We start from the raw sequence: 19,399 nt of genomic DNA, 5'->3' as shown, positions 1-19,399 counted from the left end.
AACTCATTGGTTTAAGCTTTTGAGTGAAGGTGTATCCAATTGGATATGCTGACGGGTTTGAACTTAGGATTTAGGTTTTCTCGTGACAATCTCCTCAGATAAAGGTATCGAACGTCTACTACGTACTTTCAATACTTTCGATGACTAGTCCTTCTTTTAAAACAATAATCCTACGGTCTCGATCAAGGGCGATTGATGTAGTAAATATATAGTGTCGAAATTTTATACGAATCATCGATACGGGTACGTATGTGGCATCGTAATGATAAGGGTACGAATTTCAGGATGGGTGACTTCCTTGAGGGGCAGGTCCCCGAGCCGTAAACCTAGTTTTGTAACGTGATAGAGGAAGGGAGGCGGGGGGGGACCCACATACGATCAACGTGGCTGAATATCCACGTACCCACTCCATCTCCTTTGCAGCAACCCAAAACTTTGCCTTTGCCTTTTTCCCTCAGTTTCCCCTCAGCCATCGTCTCTCTCTCTCTCTCTCTCTCTCTCTCTCTCTCTTCGCGGTTCAATTCCGATCGGAGAACGATCCTTCGGTCATCCCATGGCGAAGAAGAGGAAATCCGTCGCGTCGCGCCTCGATGAGGTGGACCGGAGCCTCTACTCCTCCTTCTGCAGCGCCGCCAACTCCCTCTCGCAACTCTACACGCAGGCCATGAACCACCAGCGCCTCTCCTTCCAATCCGGGGAACGTCACGCGCTGGTATCTCTCTTCCCGATTCCGCGCCTTTTTTTCTCTAATTTGACGTTTAGCTGATTGGTTAGCTCGATTTGAAGGGGGTTTCCTGATACCTGATTCGTGGATTGTTTTTTTTTTTTTGGGTCTTCGGTGGGGATTCTGTTGGTTTTGATTTGCTATAAGAATCTGATGTTACTGTTCAGGGTTGGGATGGGGCAATTGGATTTGAATCGTTTTGGCGTACTCTGCTGCGAAAATTGAAGCCCTGGCTTTAGCCAAAGTGAGGTTTTGGGCTTCTAGATCGGTTATACGTGATATTGACCTCGTGCCTAGGCTCAGTTAATTGCTTAGGGTGCGCGGTTGTCTGGCTTTGGGTCTTTCATTTCTCTTTTGGGGCTCATATGAGTTAGGTGGATTGCTGTTTGCAATTGCATTGCCCTGTGGATTATTTTACCGGTATTATTTTTATATCAGTACACTATGGGCATGGCAAGTGCTCGTTCATTTTTTGTGAAAATTTTGTGGTAGCACTATGAGGACGAACACCTGTAATGGGATCAGATTATCTAGAAGAATGTTTTGGTTTGACTGAGTGGCAGCTTATTTGCACGGGTCAGATTTAATGATACATTGTCTGGGAGTTTCCCTGATGTTGGGTTAGGTATATTGGAGTTTGGAGTTGTGTTGCTTGGTAATGTGTGTTGTTAAAGATACTTTTAGCTTGGAGGTTATAGGCATGGCAACATCTCTTTGCTTTTTGATGACTTTGGTTGATGAGGTCGAACATTAGGATATAACAATATTCGAACAGTTAAAGGTGATCCTATGGAGTTACAACAAGGATACTTGTTGGCATGCCACGCGCCACAAGTTCTCATCTTCACTTATTCTAGGCTTATGCTCAGAAGGAATCAGCATTATGCTACTCAAAACCAGAATAAAGTCTTCGTACAGAAAAGTTGAGAGCAGTAGGGCGAATTTCTTGTTAAAAAAGTAGAGGCTTTTGTCTTCTACTGGTGTACTAAATTGAAATAACCAAAGAAAAAGATTGTATCCAACTCACTTTGCATGATTTTCAAATTAGATTTAGTTGTATATCATCCTGTTGATTGGCATACGTTGGAAATGAACTAATTTCTGGAATGAATAATTTCAAAAACATACTTATGGTTAGGAATGCAGGGTAAGAGCTTCTCTAGAAACATGTTAACTCGAATGAATGAATTCCTCTCTGAATCCACCTAGGCTTCGTGCTTTAATCCTCAGAAGATTTTCATCCAAGTTAATTAGTGAAAGTTTTCTATAAGCATGTACCAGTCACACTCCCAACTTCCAATAATGTTTTGGTATTCCATGGAGTTGAATGTATTTGAATGAAGTGTGGTACCAGAAGGTAACCATTTACAGCAATTTGAGGTTTGATTGATCATAATGCTATCTGAATATGAGGATAGATGCTCTCTATGTCTTTTTTTATGAGTCGTTAACTCTTCCTTGTGGATCCACCCTCTATGAGATAATTCTACAGCCCTCCCAACCCCACTTCTTTTGCACACTTGACAGAAGTTTTTCCCTCAGAGGGTTTGGGTCATCTTCTCTCCAAACAATATCCTAGATGGAATATTAAATATTGTTTTTCGGTTGTCTGAAAACAATCAATTCTTGACTCTAATACAGTTGGCTCTTCTCTTCATAGACAATCTCTTCCCTTCCCTTGGCCTTGTTGGCCTAGCTGTTGGTGAATTTTTTGTGCTAGTTAATCAGAATGCCGTTCTTCTCTGGTTAGAGAAGAGCCAGCCTAAAAGAAAGTCAAATTGTTTCTTCCCCTTCTGATTGGCACCCGGGATCCCTATGCCAGAGATATCTTCTCCATAGGAATGGCGCCGAAACTGATATAATGGGGTGCTAAAAAGATTATTCGGGGAGATTTCTGTTAGCTTCAACTTTAATTTGTTAACCTCTTTGAACAGGAAAGACCGTCGCTTGTGTACACCAAGTAGTTCCCAGTTGTAGACCTTCATCCTTGGGCTTTTTCATTTTTCAAGCCATCACAAGTCTTGTTTTCCCTTGAATCCTCTGTTAAATTATCAAACCGTTGACTTCCATTTGCATACTAAGGAGTTCCTACTGCTAGTCATGCTTTTTTGCATGTGATCTACCTTTTGCTCTTCCGCTTTCCTTGTTTATTGGGCCAGAATATAGGGCACTCTCTATTTAGGTTAAAATTGTCACTTTATGTAGAATGGTCACTCTTTATGTAGTAACTTCATACCTTGATCCCTATGTTCTCAGCAAGCGCAATTTCATCCTTATGGACCAGTGTTGTGTAAGTAAGCATTTACGTGAATCTGTTTGACCATTTCTTTCTTCATTGTGACTTCTCCCTCAAGCTTTGGAATCATATCTTCAGCTTGTCTAAGGTTGTATGAGTCATGCCAAGACATGTCATCCAATATTTAGCTACTGGAATGCCTATGTTGGGGAGTTAACACTCTTAAGAATTCTAGGAGCGATGTGCCTCTTTTCTAAAGTGGTGCATTTGGAAAGAATGTAACAAAAAATTGTCAGAAGGTTCTAAATGTTAGGCTACTTCTCTTTTGCAATCTCTGATTCATCTTTGCCCTGTGGTCATTTTGTGCTGCTTCTGTGTAGTTTTGTGATGCTTTACTTTTTGTTTGTTTTTCTTCTTCCTGTACTTGTACATCTCTGATGGGATTTCTTATGTTAACAATTCATTATCTTTAAATGAGGAAAAGATTAGTCTTCTGCCCATACATGACTATGGGATACAATTTGACTTAGCATGATGTGCATATTCATTGCATTTACATTCATCAAGGTATTAATGGTTGGCACCAAATTGGCATATTTTTTGTTTTATCTGTTAGATAGAGGACCAGAGTTGCATTGCACTGGAAAGTGCATGACAAATGAAGTGCTGCTTTTGTTTTTTTAACGTCCAGAGAAGTTTTTCGTCCATGTGTGTTCCTGGGATCTCTCTAGTAAGAGTTTGTTACTAACTAGCTCTCTCCTGCTTCCTTTTCCCTGGACTATAAGTTTTCTTGAGATGATGACCTTCAATCTAAGATGATGTTCACATTTCACTTTTATGTTTCATGCCATGTTAACTAATGGATGTGCATCCTCGGCTAGATTCTCAACTTGTGTGGCCCTGTTACAAATTGTTTGTCTCGGCATATCATGCTTGTTAAGTATTTCAACATATTATTTACTGGTGATGGCACCTTCTTAATAAGGTTTTTATGGTGAAGTCTGTATCCAGTTTGTATGTATATCCACCCGTTGCCCCAGCTGCCATCCCCTTGACATTAGAGATGCTCAGATGCCCGAACAATTGATGTCTATCGCAGGAAGCATTGATAAGATGGCATTTCCCACTTATCAGATTGTTGTTTGAGTAAAAATGAACTGGCAAGACTGTTGCATATCCCAATGAGGGGGTTGGTGCCTTGGTGGCTTTGATTTACAAACAGCAAACAGTCAAATGCTACCAAGCCAAAAGTTGGAAAGGAATGAAATCATAAGTTTACTGGTTCCCTTGTAACGCTTGAGACGGTTGTAATAGGGTGGGAGTTGCTTCTCATGTCATTATTGTTCTTTTCAGCAGCTTCTGATCTGTTATTTGTGCCTCATGCTTACATATCTCGCCTGATGATATGGTCTATGATACCATGGGGTGGCTTGTGGATAGAGTTGCTAACGTCCTGGGGGTTGACGAGAACTTCTTATGTAGTTGCTTGGGATACTAATGTTTTTAGTGGAATATGATTAAGAAATGCTATGGTTATGTTTTAGCTGCCTGATCTTTTTGGATGCATTCTAATATTAAAGAGCGTGAGCTGGTGATTAATTTACTTAATTGCATTTTCTTCCTTATTTTTACTTAGGAGAAACTCTATCAATGGATTTTGAGACAGCAAGAAGAAGGATCAAGAGTCTCCACAATTGATATTATTGCATACTTGCAGGTTTGCTGATATTCAGAGTCCATCACAATTGTGTTTGGTTTCCTCACTTTACGTGTCCATAACTTACTTCTTCCATTACTTTGTGTTTTGTTTCTCTTTCTATACTTGTGTTTCTATAGTCATGCAGGGTTGATTAGTAGCGCCTCATGGGAGGGGCTCTTTAATGGAGAGGTTCTGGGGTTTTGTTTTACTTATAGGTTGGTTCTGTGGTTTTGTTATTGACTTCTTTATATAGAAGTCTGGAGTCTGGCTTGCATGTTAGAGGTCACAGAAGGCTAAAAGTGTGGTAGGTGTTTCCCTTATAGGTAAAAAAATACAGATAACCGAGGCCGTCCTGCTGCTTACCCTCGTATATATTTAGTTGCAGAAGATTCTGCAAGAAGCTATGATGCTACGTGATGTGTATCACAAATCTATTGTATACTAATGGGAGATGACTGCGCAAGAGGACTTCCATAGTTACAATCTTCTAGCTGAAGAAGTGAGTCAAGGTTCATAAGAAAATAAGGGTATTTAAGAACTGAGTCTAGAGTTTTGTATGGAGCACACTTTATTTGAAAGCAACGTCCAACTCAGCTCCTATTCATTTGGCTTGGCATTAGTCTTTTGATGCTTTTGTGGGATAATGCCACCTTATACTCCCCCCAATTTACAATAAATGGTTTCATGATTCCTATACATTAGGTTGAACTTTGAAGTCATAAGCTAGGTTAATCTCATTGTTATGTTTTTGTTAGAGCAATCTTTAATGTAGAACAAGTGCTCTATTGGATGATTGGTAGCTTTGGGTAGAAAAACAAAATTTACATTCATCGAAGACATTATTCAAGATGTTGTATATTTAATTCAGTTAGTGGCACCTCTACCACCCTTGTCTGCAGCTTGCGTTGTTTCTTTTGAGGTTTTTCTTGCCTTATCTTCTTTAGTACTTTGGCGTGGCAGTAAATTCCATCAGATGATGTGACTGAGTTGCTATTTGTGCCATCTGAAAACAGATGATACCCGTTACTTCTGGGATTTTTTATAAACTGCATTTGGATTTTGAACTAACATCAAATGACCACTGTGATGGAAACAGATTGTGTTTTCTCCCGGACAATTTTTTATAATAATGCATCATCAGTGAAAGATGCCTTGAAGGTTATGGCAATGTTTGAAGTGTTTCTCGTTTTACTGAAAGTATTCGTTAGAGGATTTACTCGAGTTCTTTCCTGGCCTTGTCCCTGAACAATTAGGCATGCTGTTCGTCAAAACAGCTGAATAAGTTATTTATTTTCCCTTTTTGTCTTGGAACTTGTGTAGAATGAGCTCGACTATGCAGCAGATGACGCTCCAATGTCCCCCAGGCCACCGCCTCAGCACCAAAATTCTCAGGCAGCAGTGCATTTAGCTAACGTTGGTGCCCCCGTTTCTTCTAACCTGTTTGCACCAGCAACAATTCAGGGTGCTCGTTCTGGAAATCCTGATCACCAGGGGAAAAATCCCGTCTTTTCGAATGCACTTTCAAGCCCTGTGCGTCGGAGCCTCCAGCACTATCACTTGATGCAAGGTGGTTATAATGCGAACACCACATCGTCAGGAAATGCTGCGCGACATAACGAAACTAACAACCCTCATCATCAGATCAGGGATAACAACCCTACTAGCTCCAATGATACTTCCATGGATATGCATGCGGAGAGTCCTGGTCAAGATTCCCATTACTGATTATGCATGTGGCAAATTCCGTGATACAAGGGAGTTGTGATGCTTGTCTCTTTCTATGTTTGTGTTGGGTAGGTTTTCTTTGCTTTTTTCCTTTTCTTCTCTTATGCTGATAATTGTTCATCTGTGGGAGAGATCTTATAAAGAATCCATCTTAATTTAAAACCCCGGTCATGTCTAGTTTGCTTGTGCACATAGATGTCCATGTTCATAGGGTCAATAATAGATCCCTGATGCTTACTCATATCCTTGGTTAGCGCAATGCATATTTGCTCTAAGAGTCCGTGTAATGGAAGGTTGGAAAGATGCGGAGTAGCGTGACTTTTCCTGATTGCCATTTATATTCACAATTGGATTGTTGGTTGCCTGTTCAGGAATTGAATCAGCTAGCGTAGTTGAAATCTTTTAATTTTTGCTTGGCTGTGATAATTTTAGATCTATGTTTTTCTTTGCGCGTTTTGGTGAATCGCCTCTATTTGTAAGGGAAGACGATGTGGAAGGTCCTTGTGAATCCTACTTATACGCTTTAGTACTTGATTTGGAATTATGGCATTCGGATGTACAGAGTTTTACCAAAGAATAAACTTTTAGCGAGTAGTCCTAGAAACATTAACGGATACCCAAACTCTTAGCTTGAGGGACAAACGACAAAGCATTTGCATTTGAATATTGTCAACTAACACAGAAAAATTAAGAAGAGCATGACTAGCACTGGCATAAGAGCGAGACAAAGCGACGAGTCGATGTTCAATTGAGTACTTAGCAAGATAATATAATGATTGTCGCATTTTAACGTTATGAGGGTCGACATTCGACGTTGACTTCAAAGAATCTAGTTAGGGCTGCTGCCAACCCCAATCGACCTATATCTCAAATCGACCTACATCTCGGCCAATCTGAGGTCAAGTCGAGCCCCATATGATCTGGTCAAGCTCTTTTCGAGCGCTAGTTCTTGGTTTGTTGTTGTAACTGCCTTGTCCTTGTTAGATGTTGAGGTGCGGCGAAAAGTGTTGAGCGGGTAATTCACTCAAGGGCTTTAGGGACAACATCCCACATATCAAAATAGTTTAAGGGACTTCCGCTCGAATATCGATTAAAAAATTATGAGATATGTTCACTAAAAGTCCTAAAACTTGTCATGAAAATATGATTGAGTCTTAAAAGTTGCAAAAAATGAAATCGAGTTTTAAAATTTGTCAAATTGGTACAATCGAGTCTTTCTATTAACTCATTTCAATTGGGCTAACGGAAAATGTTGATGTTGGTTTTTAATATTTTCTTTCTCTTGTGTGATAATGACGTGGCTAAAATGACGCCATTTGAATTTGAATTTGAATTTGAATTTAATTCAATTTAAAATTAATTTTACATTAAAAAAAAAACCTAGAGAACCAGTGGCAAGGGCATGTTGGCCCTTGTCCAGTTATGGCCGAGCTGTGCCATTGGTGAGGTTCAGCTACCACTATCGGCTCTTGACCAAAACTAGGAGGGGCTGGCGACCCTTGCCCAATTTAGGGGAGGGTCGCGACCCTTGCCTTGGGCGAGGGCCTGGCTCGGCAAGGGTTGTCGGCCCACGACGGAGGCCTAGCGACCCTATTGACCACTTTCCCACCATTGCTAGCCCTTCCACCAAAACGACGTCATTTTAGCAACATTATCACCACATAGGAGAGAGCAAATATTTAAAAAAAAACCATGTCAGTATTTCCTATTAGCCAAATTGGGCGAAGTTAACGAAAGAATTTGATTATGCTTTTTGTAAATTATAGGACTCAATTGCATTTTCCATATAAGTTTTAGGACTTTCATTGAACATATCCCAAAAATTATCGACACTTTTTTTAGTCCACTTACCAATGTTTATTAGATTGAACTTAACACGCCTCAAACAAATGTGAGTAAATAGTTGGAGTTATTGGTACTCATAAAACAGTCGAATAAGTGTTGATAAGGGACTCGAATAAGAGTGACATTTTTACGTATGAGTTGGTAACTTGAGCTCCCCAATTAATTGTTGGTAAATGAATGGAATGTAGTTGCTAATTTTTGAAAAGGGGTTGGTAATTTTGTATAAGAGTGGTTATTATGTTTGTAAGCTCGCCAAATTAAAGTTGGTAAATCATTGAAATATTTGGGACTTTTGAAATAATCAAATAAATATGCGCAGTTTTCTCAAATAAGAGAAAATAATCTTGGACAAGATGCAATAATCATTGGTATGTTATTTGAAAATTGGTAGTTGCAACACAATGGAGTACACGTTCAAAACTAACTCAAATATTAGTCAATACTTTTATGTAAGAGTTTGCTAAATTAAGCTTTGCAAACAAATATGAGTAAATTATTGGAGTGGTTGGTAGTTTTTAGTATAGTTGGTAATTTCATATAGGTGTTAGTATTTTTAACATGTTGGTAACTTTATAGGTAAATGTTGGTGAACCATAAGACTGGTTGGTAATTTTCAAAACAATCTAATAAACTAAACTTTGATCCCCAACTGGCAGGGGGAAATTTCCCACAGTAAATAGTAATCTGAACAAGTCGGCCAGCTATGCAAATAAATACCGGCATATTATCTGAACAGTGGATACTTTTGAAACTATCAAACAATAGTTGCTAACTACTTATGAGAGTTAATAAAATTAAAATTTTGGTAATTTTATCTAGAGTATTGTAGAGTATTAAAACGGTTCGCAATTTCAAACAATCAAATGAGGGGCAAGTGCATCGGAAGGTCTAAAACTTGTCAAAAAAGTGTAATTGAGTTTTAAAAAGTGTAATCAAGTTTTAAAACTTACAAGTTGGTGTAACCAAGTCATTTCATTAACTCCATCCAACTTGACAAACTGAAGATGCTAAAAAGTTTTATGAGTTGATTGCAACAACTTGACAAGTTTTAGAACTTGATTGCATTTTTGTGAAAGTTTTAAGACTAAATTATACTTTCATGATAAGTTTTATGACTTCCAATACATTTATCCAATCAAATAAAGATGGGTGGACTAAAAAAGTTGGTATTTTCCAATAAGAGTCATTTGATCTCAAAATGTCAATAAGCCCAACGAATAAATGGTAAATTCCAAATAAGAGCCTGAAAACCCCTTATTCAAATGGATTTTATTTTAAATAAGGGCCTGAAGTGGTCATGTTAGATTTATATAAGAATCTTTGACCTCGTTGATCAGCCAAATCTTTTGGCTAGTCAAGGGTATTTTGGTCCCCAAATAATTTTTTTTAAACATTTTTCTTTATCTTCTTTCCTGCTCATCTTCTTGTTCATAAAAACATGGTCGAAGGATGGGCAGGTTTACCAGCAAAAAGATAAGCTTGGCAAAATCGAAGAACTCATCAATATTTGTCCCAAACATAATCTTCGCAACCCCGTCGAAGCATATCGCCGTGGAAACTTTCTTGTTGGTCACTATAGACATCTGCATTTCTCAGTACACCAACCAAAAAAAAAAAAAAATTTAATATCACGAAAAAACTCAAATTAATACACACGTGACAAATTTACCCTAAACTGTTCTTTTGACCGTAAAAAAACCCTCAAACTCGTATACTTGTGACAAATTTATCCCAAAATATTTTTTTACCATCAAAAAATCCTAAACTAGTACACCTATGATAAATTTGCCATAAACTAATTTTTTAACCATTAAAAACTCTAAACTAGTACAACTGTGATATATTTACGCTCTATTAATTTTCGTTAAATTGGGTTAAACCACGAAAAACCTCAAATTCACACACTTGTAATCTCAAACTAATACCCCCGTCGACGATCACATGTCATCCAACCCAGCAATTTGGCCGTAAAATTTAACAAGAATTAATAGAGAGTAAATTTGTCACAAGTGAGCCGGTTTAGTTTAAAATAAGTTTGTCACAAATGTGCATGTTTGGATTTTTGGTGATAAAAAAATAGTTTTGGGGTAAGTTTGTTATAGATGTACAGTTTAGAGTTTTTTATGGCAAAAAAATAATTTGGAGTAAATTTATCATATATGTGTAAATTTGAAGTTTTTCGCTGGTATTAATCCTAAAAAAAAAAAAAAACAGAAGCCAAACCCCATCACTCCAGCACTAAAACAAAACCACCACAAAATCCATTAAAAAAAAAAAAACAAGGAAGCAATCTTTCACCGAAAGCAAAAGAAAACAGCATCGTCTAACAAAAAAGAGATAGAAATGCTAAAAGGCCACGAGTAAAACTCGGGAGGAGATGAAAGAGGCGCTTGGAACCGGAAGAGCCGAGGTTGAAGGAGTTGAGGTTGCAGCTTCTGCAAAGAGAAGAACGGTCATCGGGAAGAGACCTCTCGCAGATGAAGCACACTCTGTACAGCAGATTAGCGTAGATTGCTAAAATGGCATATCCCTTTGTTGTTGTCGTGTTTGTTTGTGTTAGGATTAGATGCGCAAACACAATGAAATGGAAAGTAAAGGCAAGAAAGAGAAATGGAGATGTAATGTTTATCATACTGATTCACCCTTAAACTAGAATTACATTCAGTAGATGATTGTACTATAATTAGCATCTCCCACCGCTCTCTTATAACTCTAAATTATAAGAGAGAGATTATTTGTGGCCGGCACAAGAACACAATAGGGATTAGTATGAACCACGCCCTAACGGGTTGAAAGAGTTGAGGTTGTAGTGTTTGCAGAAAGAAGGGCCATCGGGAAGAGACCTCTCGCAAATCGAGCATGCTCTATACAACAAATCAGCGAGGTCGATCACAAAAATGGAGCACACCTTGTTCGTCATCGTCATTGTCGCCGTCGACTTTGACGTGTTTTCTTTTTCGTCCCCCTTTCGATTCTCAGAGTCGCAAGCAATGAGCTTAACCGGACAAAAATGTCGTCTCGTTTTGTTTCCTCAGGTCCCCTACCTAGCCCAAGGCTTTCGATTTGGACATTGAGCGAAGGTAATCTCTTTTCAATCTCTTGCTTTGTCGCTCGGTTTTGGCCTCGGTTGTTGCTGGGGTTGGTCACCAATGCCACCGCTCTTCCCTGTTCATCTCGCTGGAAGAAGACGATGAACAAGGAAGAAGAGAAAAACGAAAGATTATCTTTGGACGAAAATACCCTTGGCCGGCGATGAGATCATATATAATTTGAAACTCCTATTGCTACTTCATATCTCTTTACTTGAAATAACGTTCACTTTAAGACTTTTTTTGTGAAAGTGAAGGCACTTCAAACCTCATTAAGATTTTCCGACGAATAAATGCTGATAGTCTAGTAGAACCATTCGTCATGTCGACACAATGACATAAATGTTGGGAACTAAATCAAATCAGAGCAGTAAAGCTAAAACTTGTTGTTTCGACCAAAAAGGAAGAAGCTAAGACTTATTTGTAACTTAAGCCATCAAAATTTCTTTAATCGCCCAAACCAACGCTAGTTATTTCCTATAAGAGCAATAACTTTCACAAACAGATATTGGTAAATTTTATGAACAATTGGTAGCTTCGAAATAATTAGATAAACGTTGGCAAGCATACGAACGTAAGAGTTGATAATTTTCTAACAAATATTAGTAACTTTAACAAATTCTCAGGGTACGTAAATAATTATTGATAAATAATTCAAATAATTGGTCATTTTAAGCGACTTAGTAACCGTTGACATTTTGATAAGAGTGGTGGCAACGTACCGACTTATTTGACTAAGCAAGTTGCGAGGCAAAATTTTGGTTTGACGAAATTTAAAGGTTACTAACGCTTTTCACGTTTTAGCAACACAAAAATGATTATTAGATTTTTATCCTACGGACATTAGAATCGTCGTAACAATATAAGGCCAGGGATGATATTGGAGTACGCGGCAGAAGTCCGATACCTTCACCTAAAGAGATCATCAAGAGGGAGTCTAAGTTTGAGTCTGTCAATATATCCAGTTAGACCCATTTTCACTCAAAAGCTTAAGCCTATGAGTTATGGGCCAACTAGAATATACTAATTACTCTACACTATATCAATTTTCCTATGTGTCCTAACAATCTCACCCCTCATGTGTAAGCTCCGGTGTTAGGCCTGCTCTCCATTAATTCATGTATTCTTCTGCACCAACATATACTAACCGAAATAGATTGGGGGCCTACCAGTCAATCATCGACTTTGATACTAATTGTTGAGAGCATGGATCGTCAAGGGAAAAGCCAAGTCCGAGCCTGTCAACATATCCAATTAGACTCATCTTCACTTAAAAACTTAAGCCTATGAGTTATGAGCCAACTAGGATGTATTAATTGCTCTATATCACATCAATTCTTCGATGTGAGATTTTTCTAACACAATTCGCACGTGCATCTTAACAGATGACATGACAAATGATGGCGTGGCACTGTATACATTGGACATAAAAGGTCAAACTCCAAACTCTCAAATTGACAACCATAGAGGAAGAGAAAGGTAAGAAATTGGGAAAAGATTGTTAACTTTCTTCGAAAAGAAAGAAGAAAAAGAAAGAAATGGACTCAACCATTTCCTCCAAATATGGATAAACCTAAGTTTATAATTTAGGAAAAATATAAAATGAAGGACCGAAAGCATTCAAGAAAATTGTACTTCCATTCCATGCAATACGGAATTTTACAATATACTATGTACTATACTATATAATCTCTTAATAAAAAATCATAGACCAAAAGAAAACCTCCCCCCTAATTTTCCTGGCTTGATATGGGCTATTTATTCCCGACTCGAGATTGGTAATTCTCCGAAAAATCTCCATGGTTAAAATTAGCCCAAAAAAGCATATATAACATGGAGATTTTTCTTTGACCAAAAACAAAAACACGGGGATTTTTCGGAGAAAGAATCGGAAGTCCAATCATATTTATATGACACGATAGATTTCTGAACACGTCAGTCCATGTGAGTCATCTATGTATTATTATTATTATTATTTTTGGTCAAGAAACAAGTCCTATCAATGAAAAGTATCTAAATAATCTATGTGATGATATCCGAGAATTTCATCGCCGAGAGCCTCAAATTGCAATTTTCAATATATATATATATATATGTATATATATTCATGACCCGATTACACTCTTTATAATGTTGTTAGTTCCGACCTCATTACGTACAGAATACACAGCTTTTGCTGCATTTCTTTTTGAAGATATATATTTTTCTTTTGTTGCTGTATTTGTTCAATAGATTATTCCAAATCTTGCGAATTTAATGAAAATGCCTCGAATATTTGAATTCGCAGATGATATTCTCATAATTATTTTTGAATAATTGAGAAATAATTTTTTCTTCTGTTTTCAAAAATTGGTAAATAGACCGGTCCAAAAGAAAAAAGAAATAAAACCAATCTCCGCCGGCCGCCTTATGAGCAGAACCCGGTCCGATCTGGCCCGGTCCACGACGGGAATTCAGTATTTGAGGCGGCAACATCTCCTTTCTGCAAAACCATTTCGTACGAACATTCGTTCCCGCCAGTCCATCTTCGCTCCCCTCTCCCTCGCTTGCTCGCTTCCCGTGTGCTTGGATTGAACATCAGGTGCGCGAGAATCTATCCGCCTTTCCCTCTTGCTTGTAGGAACGATTTGTGTTGCGGCGTTTGGATCCGCGTGATTGGTTTCGACTTTGCCCCGCTGTTGAATTCTTTATCCATGTTGCGATCGCTCTTTGTTTATTTGGGATTCCGCGCTCGATTGATGCTGACGGAGTGAACAGAGGATCTGCTTCTGTGCAGTAGACCCGAGAGTGATGCATTAGGCGTGTTCTCGTTTGGTTAAGAACATGGCTTTTGCGCGGGAGTATGCGGAATGGTTATTTTTCCCCATTCCTCACTTGATAATTTACTGGCTTGTGGTAAATCAGATTTCTAGGGTTTCTTATTGTCAAGGCAAACCCAAGTAGAATTTGGCTGGAAAGACACAGACGCCTCTTGGATTTGGAATCCGTGAGTGTGTAGAGGCCCGCTTGGTCAAATTTAACTGGAGACGGAGAGCTTAAAGAGACAAAATCTGAGGGTTGGTTAATCAATAGCGATTTTGCTTATGCTGTTCATCGGGAGGATAGTTCCTAGATCTGGGTGGTGCTTGAGGCCTTATAGCTTAGTTGAGTTGTCGTGCGAATATTACTTTTCTGGTGAATTCTCCCACAGAAATGTTCTTTTCACACGGTGACTTAACAAAATGTCCCTTAAATTATGCCCCAATTCGAACTTCATGCACCTTAATTTTATTGGTGAGAGATAAGGAAAGAGCAGGTTTCCTGTTGCAGTGGGTTTTCCATTCTTATGCCTTTTCCTGTGACATAGGTTTCCTATTTTGAGTAAGAATAGGATTGAGTTTTAAATACGAAGTCTTATGACTGTTTGCAAGTGTTAGCCATTGCATTTCTCAGAAAGAGTGGAGCCAAACACAGTGAGATTTGGCATTTTCGACACCTGGGATCTGCATGTTTATTTGGGCTTCGTGTTTTGATTGCTTCCATTGTTTCCGCTACGCGGTCACTAGATTCTCTCTTGGCAGTACTGACGACTCTGGCTAAATTTAGTAGAATCAAACTTCATTTTACTTTGCTATATCTAGAAGCTTTACGTTTGTCCCCAGTTACCTCCTTCACAACCCAATGCTCGAAGCTTGGTCTTGGTTAGTCAATACTATATAGTGGGTTGTTTTATCTGTTTCTGTTTCTTTAGTTGGAAAAGGGTAAAAAAATTTTGGTCAGGATCACAGGTAAAATGTTCATTTTTTTTTTATGATTCTTTCTATGATATACTTGGGAATAAATAATGACCAGTTGGACTATTTGAGCTCCATGTTTTTCATGTGTTAATGCTTGCTTTTCTTCTACATCTGAGGTGCACCTGGCATTGCTATCACTTTGCCATACTAGATATAAGTATGGGTAATCCAGGGAACTCGGCCTTGATCTATGTGCATTGTGCCTCGGTATCCATGTTTCTTCTAATGAAATTTCATTATATATTGTGAAGATGGTGGAGGAAAAATGAAAGCAGCTGTCTGGGATTTTGTTCCAGCAAACTATCTGTTCATAGTGTTTGTATTCCTTATGGTGATTTTCCTGATCTCCATGTACCGTGGTTTGAAGTTCCATTTTTTCTTTGTGAATAGAAAGTAGTGAAGTGAAGCTGCAATGAGACCTGCAAAACACAGAAAGGTGAAGGCTCCTCCTAGTGGCAATGCTAAAAACGTTCACAAGGGAAGGGATAAATCTGTAAAGAGAACTGATGAGCTGCATCACATTTTAAAAGGTATGGGTGAGATGTCTCCCCCTGCTCTGCTGCATGAGTGGGTGACCTTTCATTCATTTAACCCAAAAGCAAGCCTTTTGTTAAGTTTTCACTCAACTTTGGAGAAGCTAGAATAATGAAGTTCAGTCTCCACATGTGTCTGTCTTGGGTCTATGCTTTTATGCAAACCCCTTTACTTTGAAGAGAAGGCGAAAATACTAGGACTCTTTGTTAGCTTACAATGATATAGATGCTCTACCTTCCAATAAAACCAACATTTTCACATTTTTTTTTTTCATTTTCCAGAACAAGGTACATATTTCTTGAAAACAGGAAAAGAGTTGCATGCGCTTCAGCATTCTCCAGTGCAGAGACTTGATCCTTCGACAAAGATCAAGTTACAGCTTTTCCCCATTGATGAAGTCACTCGCTTAGGATTGCAAAAGGTGACATTAGCATCCTAGGGTGCCAAGAAACATAAGTGGATGCCTACGCAGCAGAGTCTGATATTTATCTTTTGCAATTGTAGGATGGACACCATCCATATTTAGAGCTCACTTTAAAAGCTCGGAAAAGGATTTCCTCTATTCTGAAGCACCTGCAGACTAAGTGGGGAAGTTCAACCATTGCAACTGGAGAACCTGGCCTTTATCCTTATAGCATACAGGAGGCAAAAAGTAGTCCTGAGAGATGGACTTTGGATGATAAAGATGTAAGTGCAGGTGATGTCCATGCAGCTATTGGTAGCCCTGCCTTGTTCCGCCTAAGGTCTGATGCTTACTTAGCATTGTCACATTAAGTTTTATGTTGGACACAACGTCATTCTGACTTATTTCTTGTCAAGGTATGGCTGGTTCTCCAATGCTGGAGGTAAATCTTCTGAATTGGCCCCAGCAGAGTCCCTGAACCCTTCATCATTTCTCGCCAAGTCTTCTCACCAACATGAAGGCATGCAGAAAAGTTGCGATAGTAACATCAATAATAAGTGTGATGAGGGGAGAAAGTTTGAGCAGGCAGATATTGAAGTAACAGAAGCAGTTGGTGGTGTGAAGAACCATGAAGTCATGGTGGACAACTTAGTGGATCATCCAGTAGATCAGATGGTATATCTACTACCACTTTTTGTGGTTTTGATAGATTTGGTTTCATAAGATTCTTAACAATTGGTTGGTATCTGCAATCTGGACTCTTATTTGGTTGCTTCATGTGCATGCACACTTGCTTCCATGAAGCAAATCAAGTATATTGAATTGGGGTAGAAGAAAATAGGAAGTTTGCTTGGAATTTTCTTCACATGGCAACGTATATTGAAATGTCTTGTTTCTACTACCCTCAGTTTCTATATTTCTTGTGGAAAACTTAGGTAGTAGCAAGACTCATTTTTGTATGCTGTTGTGGTTGTGACGGTATCAAAATGTATTGTGGACATGCTTTCCATTGTCTTAGATTCTAAAGTCGTAGATTTAAGTTTCTCGACCCTTACTAGGATTTGGTCCAGATAGTTATCCTTCTAGCATAGATTTGGCTTCTAAAAGTCTCCTCCTTGATTTTGCCATCTTAGCCTCATATCTGTAGGTTTAGGGTAAGTGAATTTTGGCTTTGCCATTGGAGGTTCATAACCTGGAACATTTTGGTTTCACTATGATATCATCCACTATGATATCATCCATAATGATTCCCTTGATTTGCTCTTGTCCAACTGCTTTGTTGTGGAGATTTTTTGTTTCAAGTGTTATAATTGATGTGTTCCATGTGGATGTTTTTGTCTAACTACTTTTATCCTTTGAAAATAGAATGCTTTTGAGTGCAATGAAGCGGGTCTCAGGCAATCATCAGAAATATGGACTGATAATCTCACAAACGTTAGCATTGGGGGTCTGCTTTCTGAGGCATCCTTGCAGGGCATGTTCAGCAGTTTTTTGTCAAAGACAAATGGGTGTGTTCCAACCTCTCATCCATCCCAATGTACCTCTGATTCATTTGATGCATTGATTACTACACATGTTAAACATTCTCAAAGTACAAAGCTGTCATCAAATGAGCCATGTTCATCCATTTTGGATGCCGAAGATACATGCATGGCATTTCCTTTTAAGAAGTCCTCTATGAACAAAGATATATCGAATTCAAATGGAAGTAGCAACGCTGAGCTCTCCTGCCCAGAAATTGGAACCAGGCCTTGCCAATTTCTCAAAGCAGCTGAGGTTTGTCAACTTCAATGCTCATTTTCTTATCATATTGTGTCCATGATTTATCTTCTATGGGATAGTATTTCAACTGAAAAAGCCATCAGGATCAGGACATAAGGACATTCAATATGCCTCAATTTTTTATTTACTCTTTGAGAAGTTCTCTGTGAATATTTGACCTCTAGATGTTCAGTCAGATTGCTTGACTTCCTAGCACACAGATTACTTGTATATATCAACAAATAGTAGGAAAAATGAAGGAAAAAAATAACAAGGGGAATCTTGTAGACAGTCTTCCTAGCCATCCATTGATGGCCAGGTGCTGATTCTAAAGTTACATTTTTTTTCTGATATTTAAGCACTGATTAGCTTAACCTATGTTAAGCAATAGGTTGTATTATTGGAGCATTCTGTGAATAGGAAGTTTGGAGCAGTGTTAATGATGAATGAGATAGTAGTTGCTACTTCTAAAACAGAGTTTTTTTGAATGAGCTAGTGTCCTTGTGGTCCTCCCATAATCAACTGTACAATCGGCTTGGTAGTTGGAAAATTTGGGGGGTCATACCCTTCATAGTGTGCACAAAACACCAGGGACAGATAAAGTTGATCCTATCCTGATAGGAGAGTCTTATGTTTATGGTGTTTCTGGTCATTGTCATGTATCAAGCTCTCTTTTGTCTTCACACTCGAAATAATCATAATAAAGGTTTCGCTAAACTAGATTTTTGCTTTGCTTAGGAAATGCATGTTGTCAAAGTCTTGGGTTGTTGGCCAAGAAAAACAGATTATCTTGCGGTTGGCTTGGTGTACTTGACATGTTTATAGCACGACTCTCACCTTTACTATGCTTCATGGGATGGCGTACAGGTTAGGATTGAACCCGATACTTCCCCTGCTAATGCTTCTCAAGAATCTGAATCTACCCTCCAGCTTTGTTCACGAGTTTATAATGATGAAAGCAGCCTTGGTCTAGCAGGAATCAAATGGGTATGTGATAGCTCGCATTGTAGCTTATAGAAGTCTAAACTGGAACTACTGCTAATCTGCTGGATGCTATCGTTTGCTGCAGACTGACACTCTGGGACCGTTTGATCTGGGTCTTCCCTCAGGAAAGGTTATAAATGGGGATAGTATTAGCACGAGTGGATTTGTTAGATAATATGGTCATGCATCATGCTTTGAGAAGTACAAGATTCAATGCTGGGATTGTACAGGCAGGCCTTCCTCAGAATCTGTGGGAGACAAGTGGGCATTTGTTGTTTAGATTTCACTAGTTTACTCACATTGATCTCTATTAGAAAGAAACTCTGCTGATTTCATTCTCGGGTCTACGAAAGCCAGTGTTTCTTTCACCTGGCATTCTGATACCTAGAAAGGATTTAGAATTTACTATGTCAATTACTTGTGGAATACTCCAAATCTAGTGAAAACTAGGCAAATAAACTTTTCATGCTTTTCATGTCATTTTGTGGAGCAATTATTACCATTAATTGATGTTTCATTGGTCTCATGATTGCTCCGATCTTTTGTATTTGTTACTATGTGTTGAGATATCTGTCTCCTTTTTCTTGTCACCTTTTCTCACTTCTGATTAATTCTACCTGTTC

The 19,399-nt window shown here is 38.6% G+C and overlaps 2 protein-coding genes across 3 annotated transcripts; both read left to right on the top strand.

Moving 5' to 3' along the window:
- Positions 1-414: 414 nt before the first annotated feature.
- LOC115744089 lies at positions 415-6,751 on the top strand. Of its 2 annotated transcripts, XM_030679178.2 has the most exons (3): positions 418-712; positions 4,597-4,677; positions 5,980-6,751. In XM_030679178.2, the coding sequence occupies exons 1-3, from the start codon at positions 554-556 to the stop codon at positions 6,382-6,384; spliced, it is 645 nt and encodes a 214-aa protein (XP_030535038.1). In that variant the 5' UTR covers positions 418-553; the 3' UTR covers positions 6,385-6,751. The 2 variants fall into 2 exon arrangements, with proteins under 2 accessions (XP_030535039.1, XP_030535038.1); XM_030679179.2 differs by lacking the exon at positions 4,597-4,677 and having other exon boundaries at positions 415-712.
- A 7,067-nt stretch (positions 6,752-13,818) lies between these two features.
- Positions 13,819-19,300, top strand: LOC115744088 (TSL-kinase interacting protein 1). Its single transcript, XM_030679177.2, has 8 exons — positions 13,819-13,899; positions 15,485-15,624; positions 15,910-16,049; positions 16,133-16,371; positions 16,448-16,706; positions 17,397-17,807; positions 18,648-18,779; positions 18,862-19,300. Exons 2-8 carry the CDS (start codon positions 15,507-15,509, stop codon positions 18,949-18,951), a joined length of 1,389 nt encoding a protein of 462 aa, XP_030535037.2. The 5' UTR covers positions 13,819-13,899; positions 15,485-15,506; the 3' UTR covers positions 18,952-19,300.
- Positions 19,301-19,399: the final 99 nt, after the last annotated feature.

Source organism: Rhodamnia argentea, chromosome 11, assembly GCF_020921035.1.
Source record: "Rhodamnia argentea isolate NSW1041297 chromosome 11, ASM2092103v1, whole genome shotgun sequence".
NCBI lineage: Eukaryota > Viridiplantae > Streptophyta > Magnoliopsida > Myrtales > Myrtaceae > Rhodamnia > Rhodamnia argentea.
The sequence above is the reverse complement of the archived record's forward strand: the minus strand, read 5'-3'. Positions and strand labels throughout refer to the sequence as shown.

Coding starts and splice junctions, on each gene's coding strand:
- LOC115744089 (XM_030679178.2), top strand. CDS start 554: ATGGCGAAGAAGAGGAAATCCGTCGCGTCGCGCCTCGATGAGGTGGAC. Junction 713..4,596: donor CCGGGGAACGTCACGCGCTG/GTATCTCTCTTC, acceptor ATTTTTACTTAG/GAGAAACTCTATCAATGGAT. Junction 4,678..5,979: donor ATATTATTGCATACTTGCAG/GTTTGCTGATAT, acceptor GAACTTGTGTAG/AATGAGCTCGACTATGCAGC.
- LOC115744088 (XM_030679177.2), top strand. CDS start 15,507: ATGAGACCTGCAAAACACAGAAAGGTGAAGGCTCCTCCTAGTGGCAAT. Junction 16,050..16,132: donor CTCGCTTAGGATTGCAAAAG/GTGACATTAGCA, acceptor TTGCAATTGTAG/GATGGACACCATCCATATTT. Junction 17,808..18,647: donor AATTTCTCAAAGCAGCTGAG/GTTTGTCAACTT, acceptor TATGCTTCATGG/GATGGCGTACAGGTTAGGAT.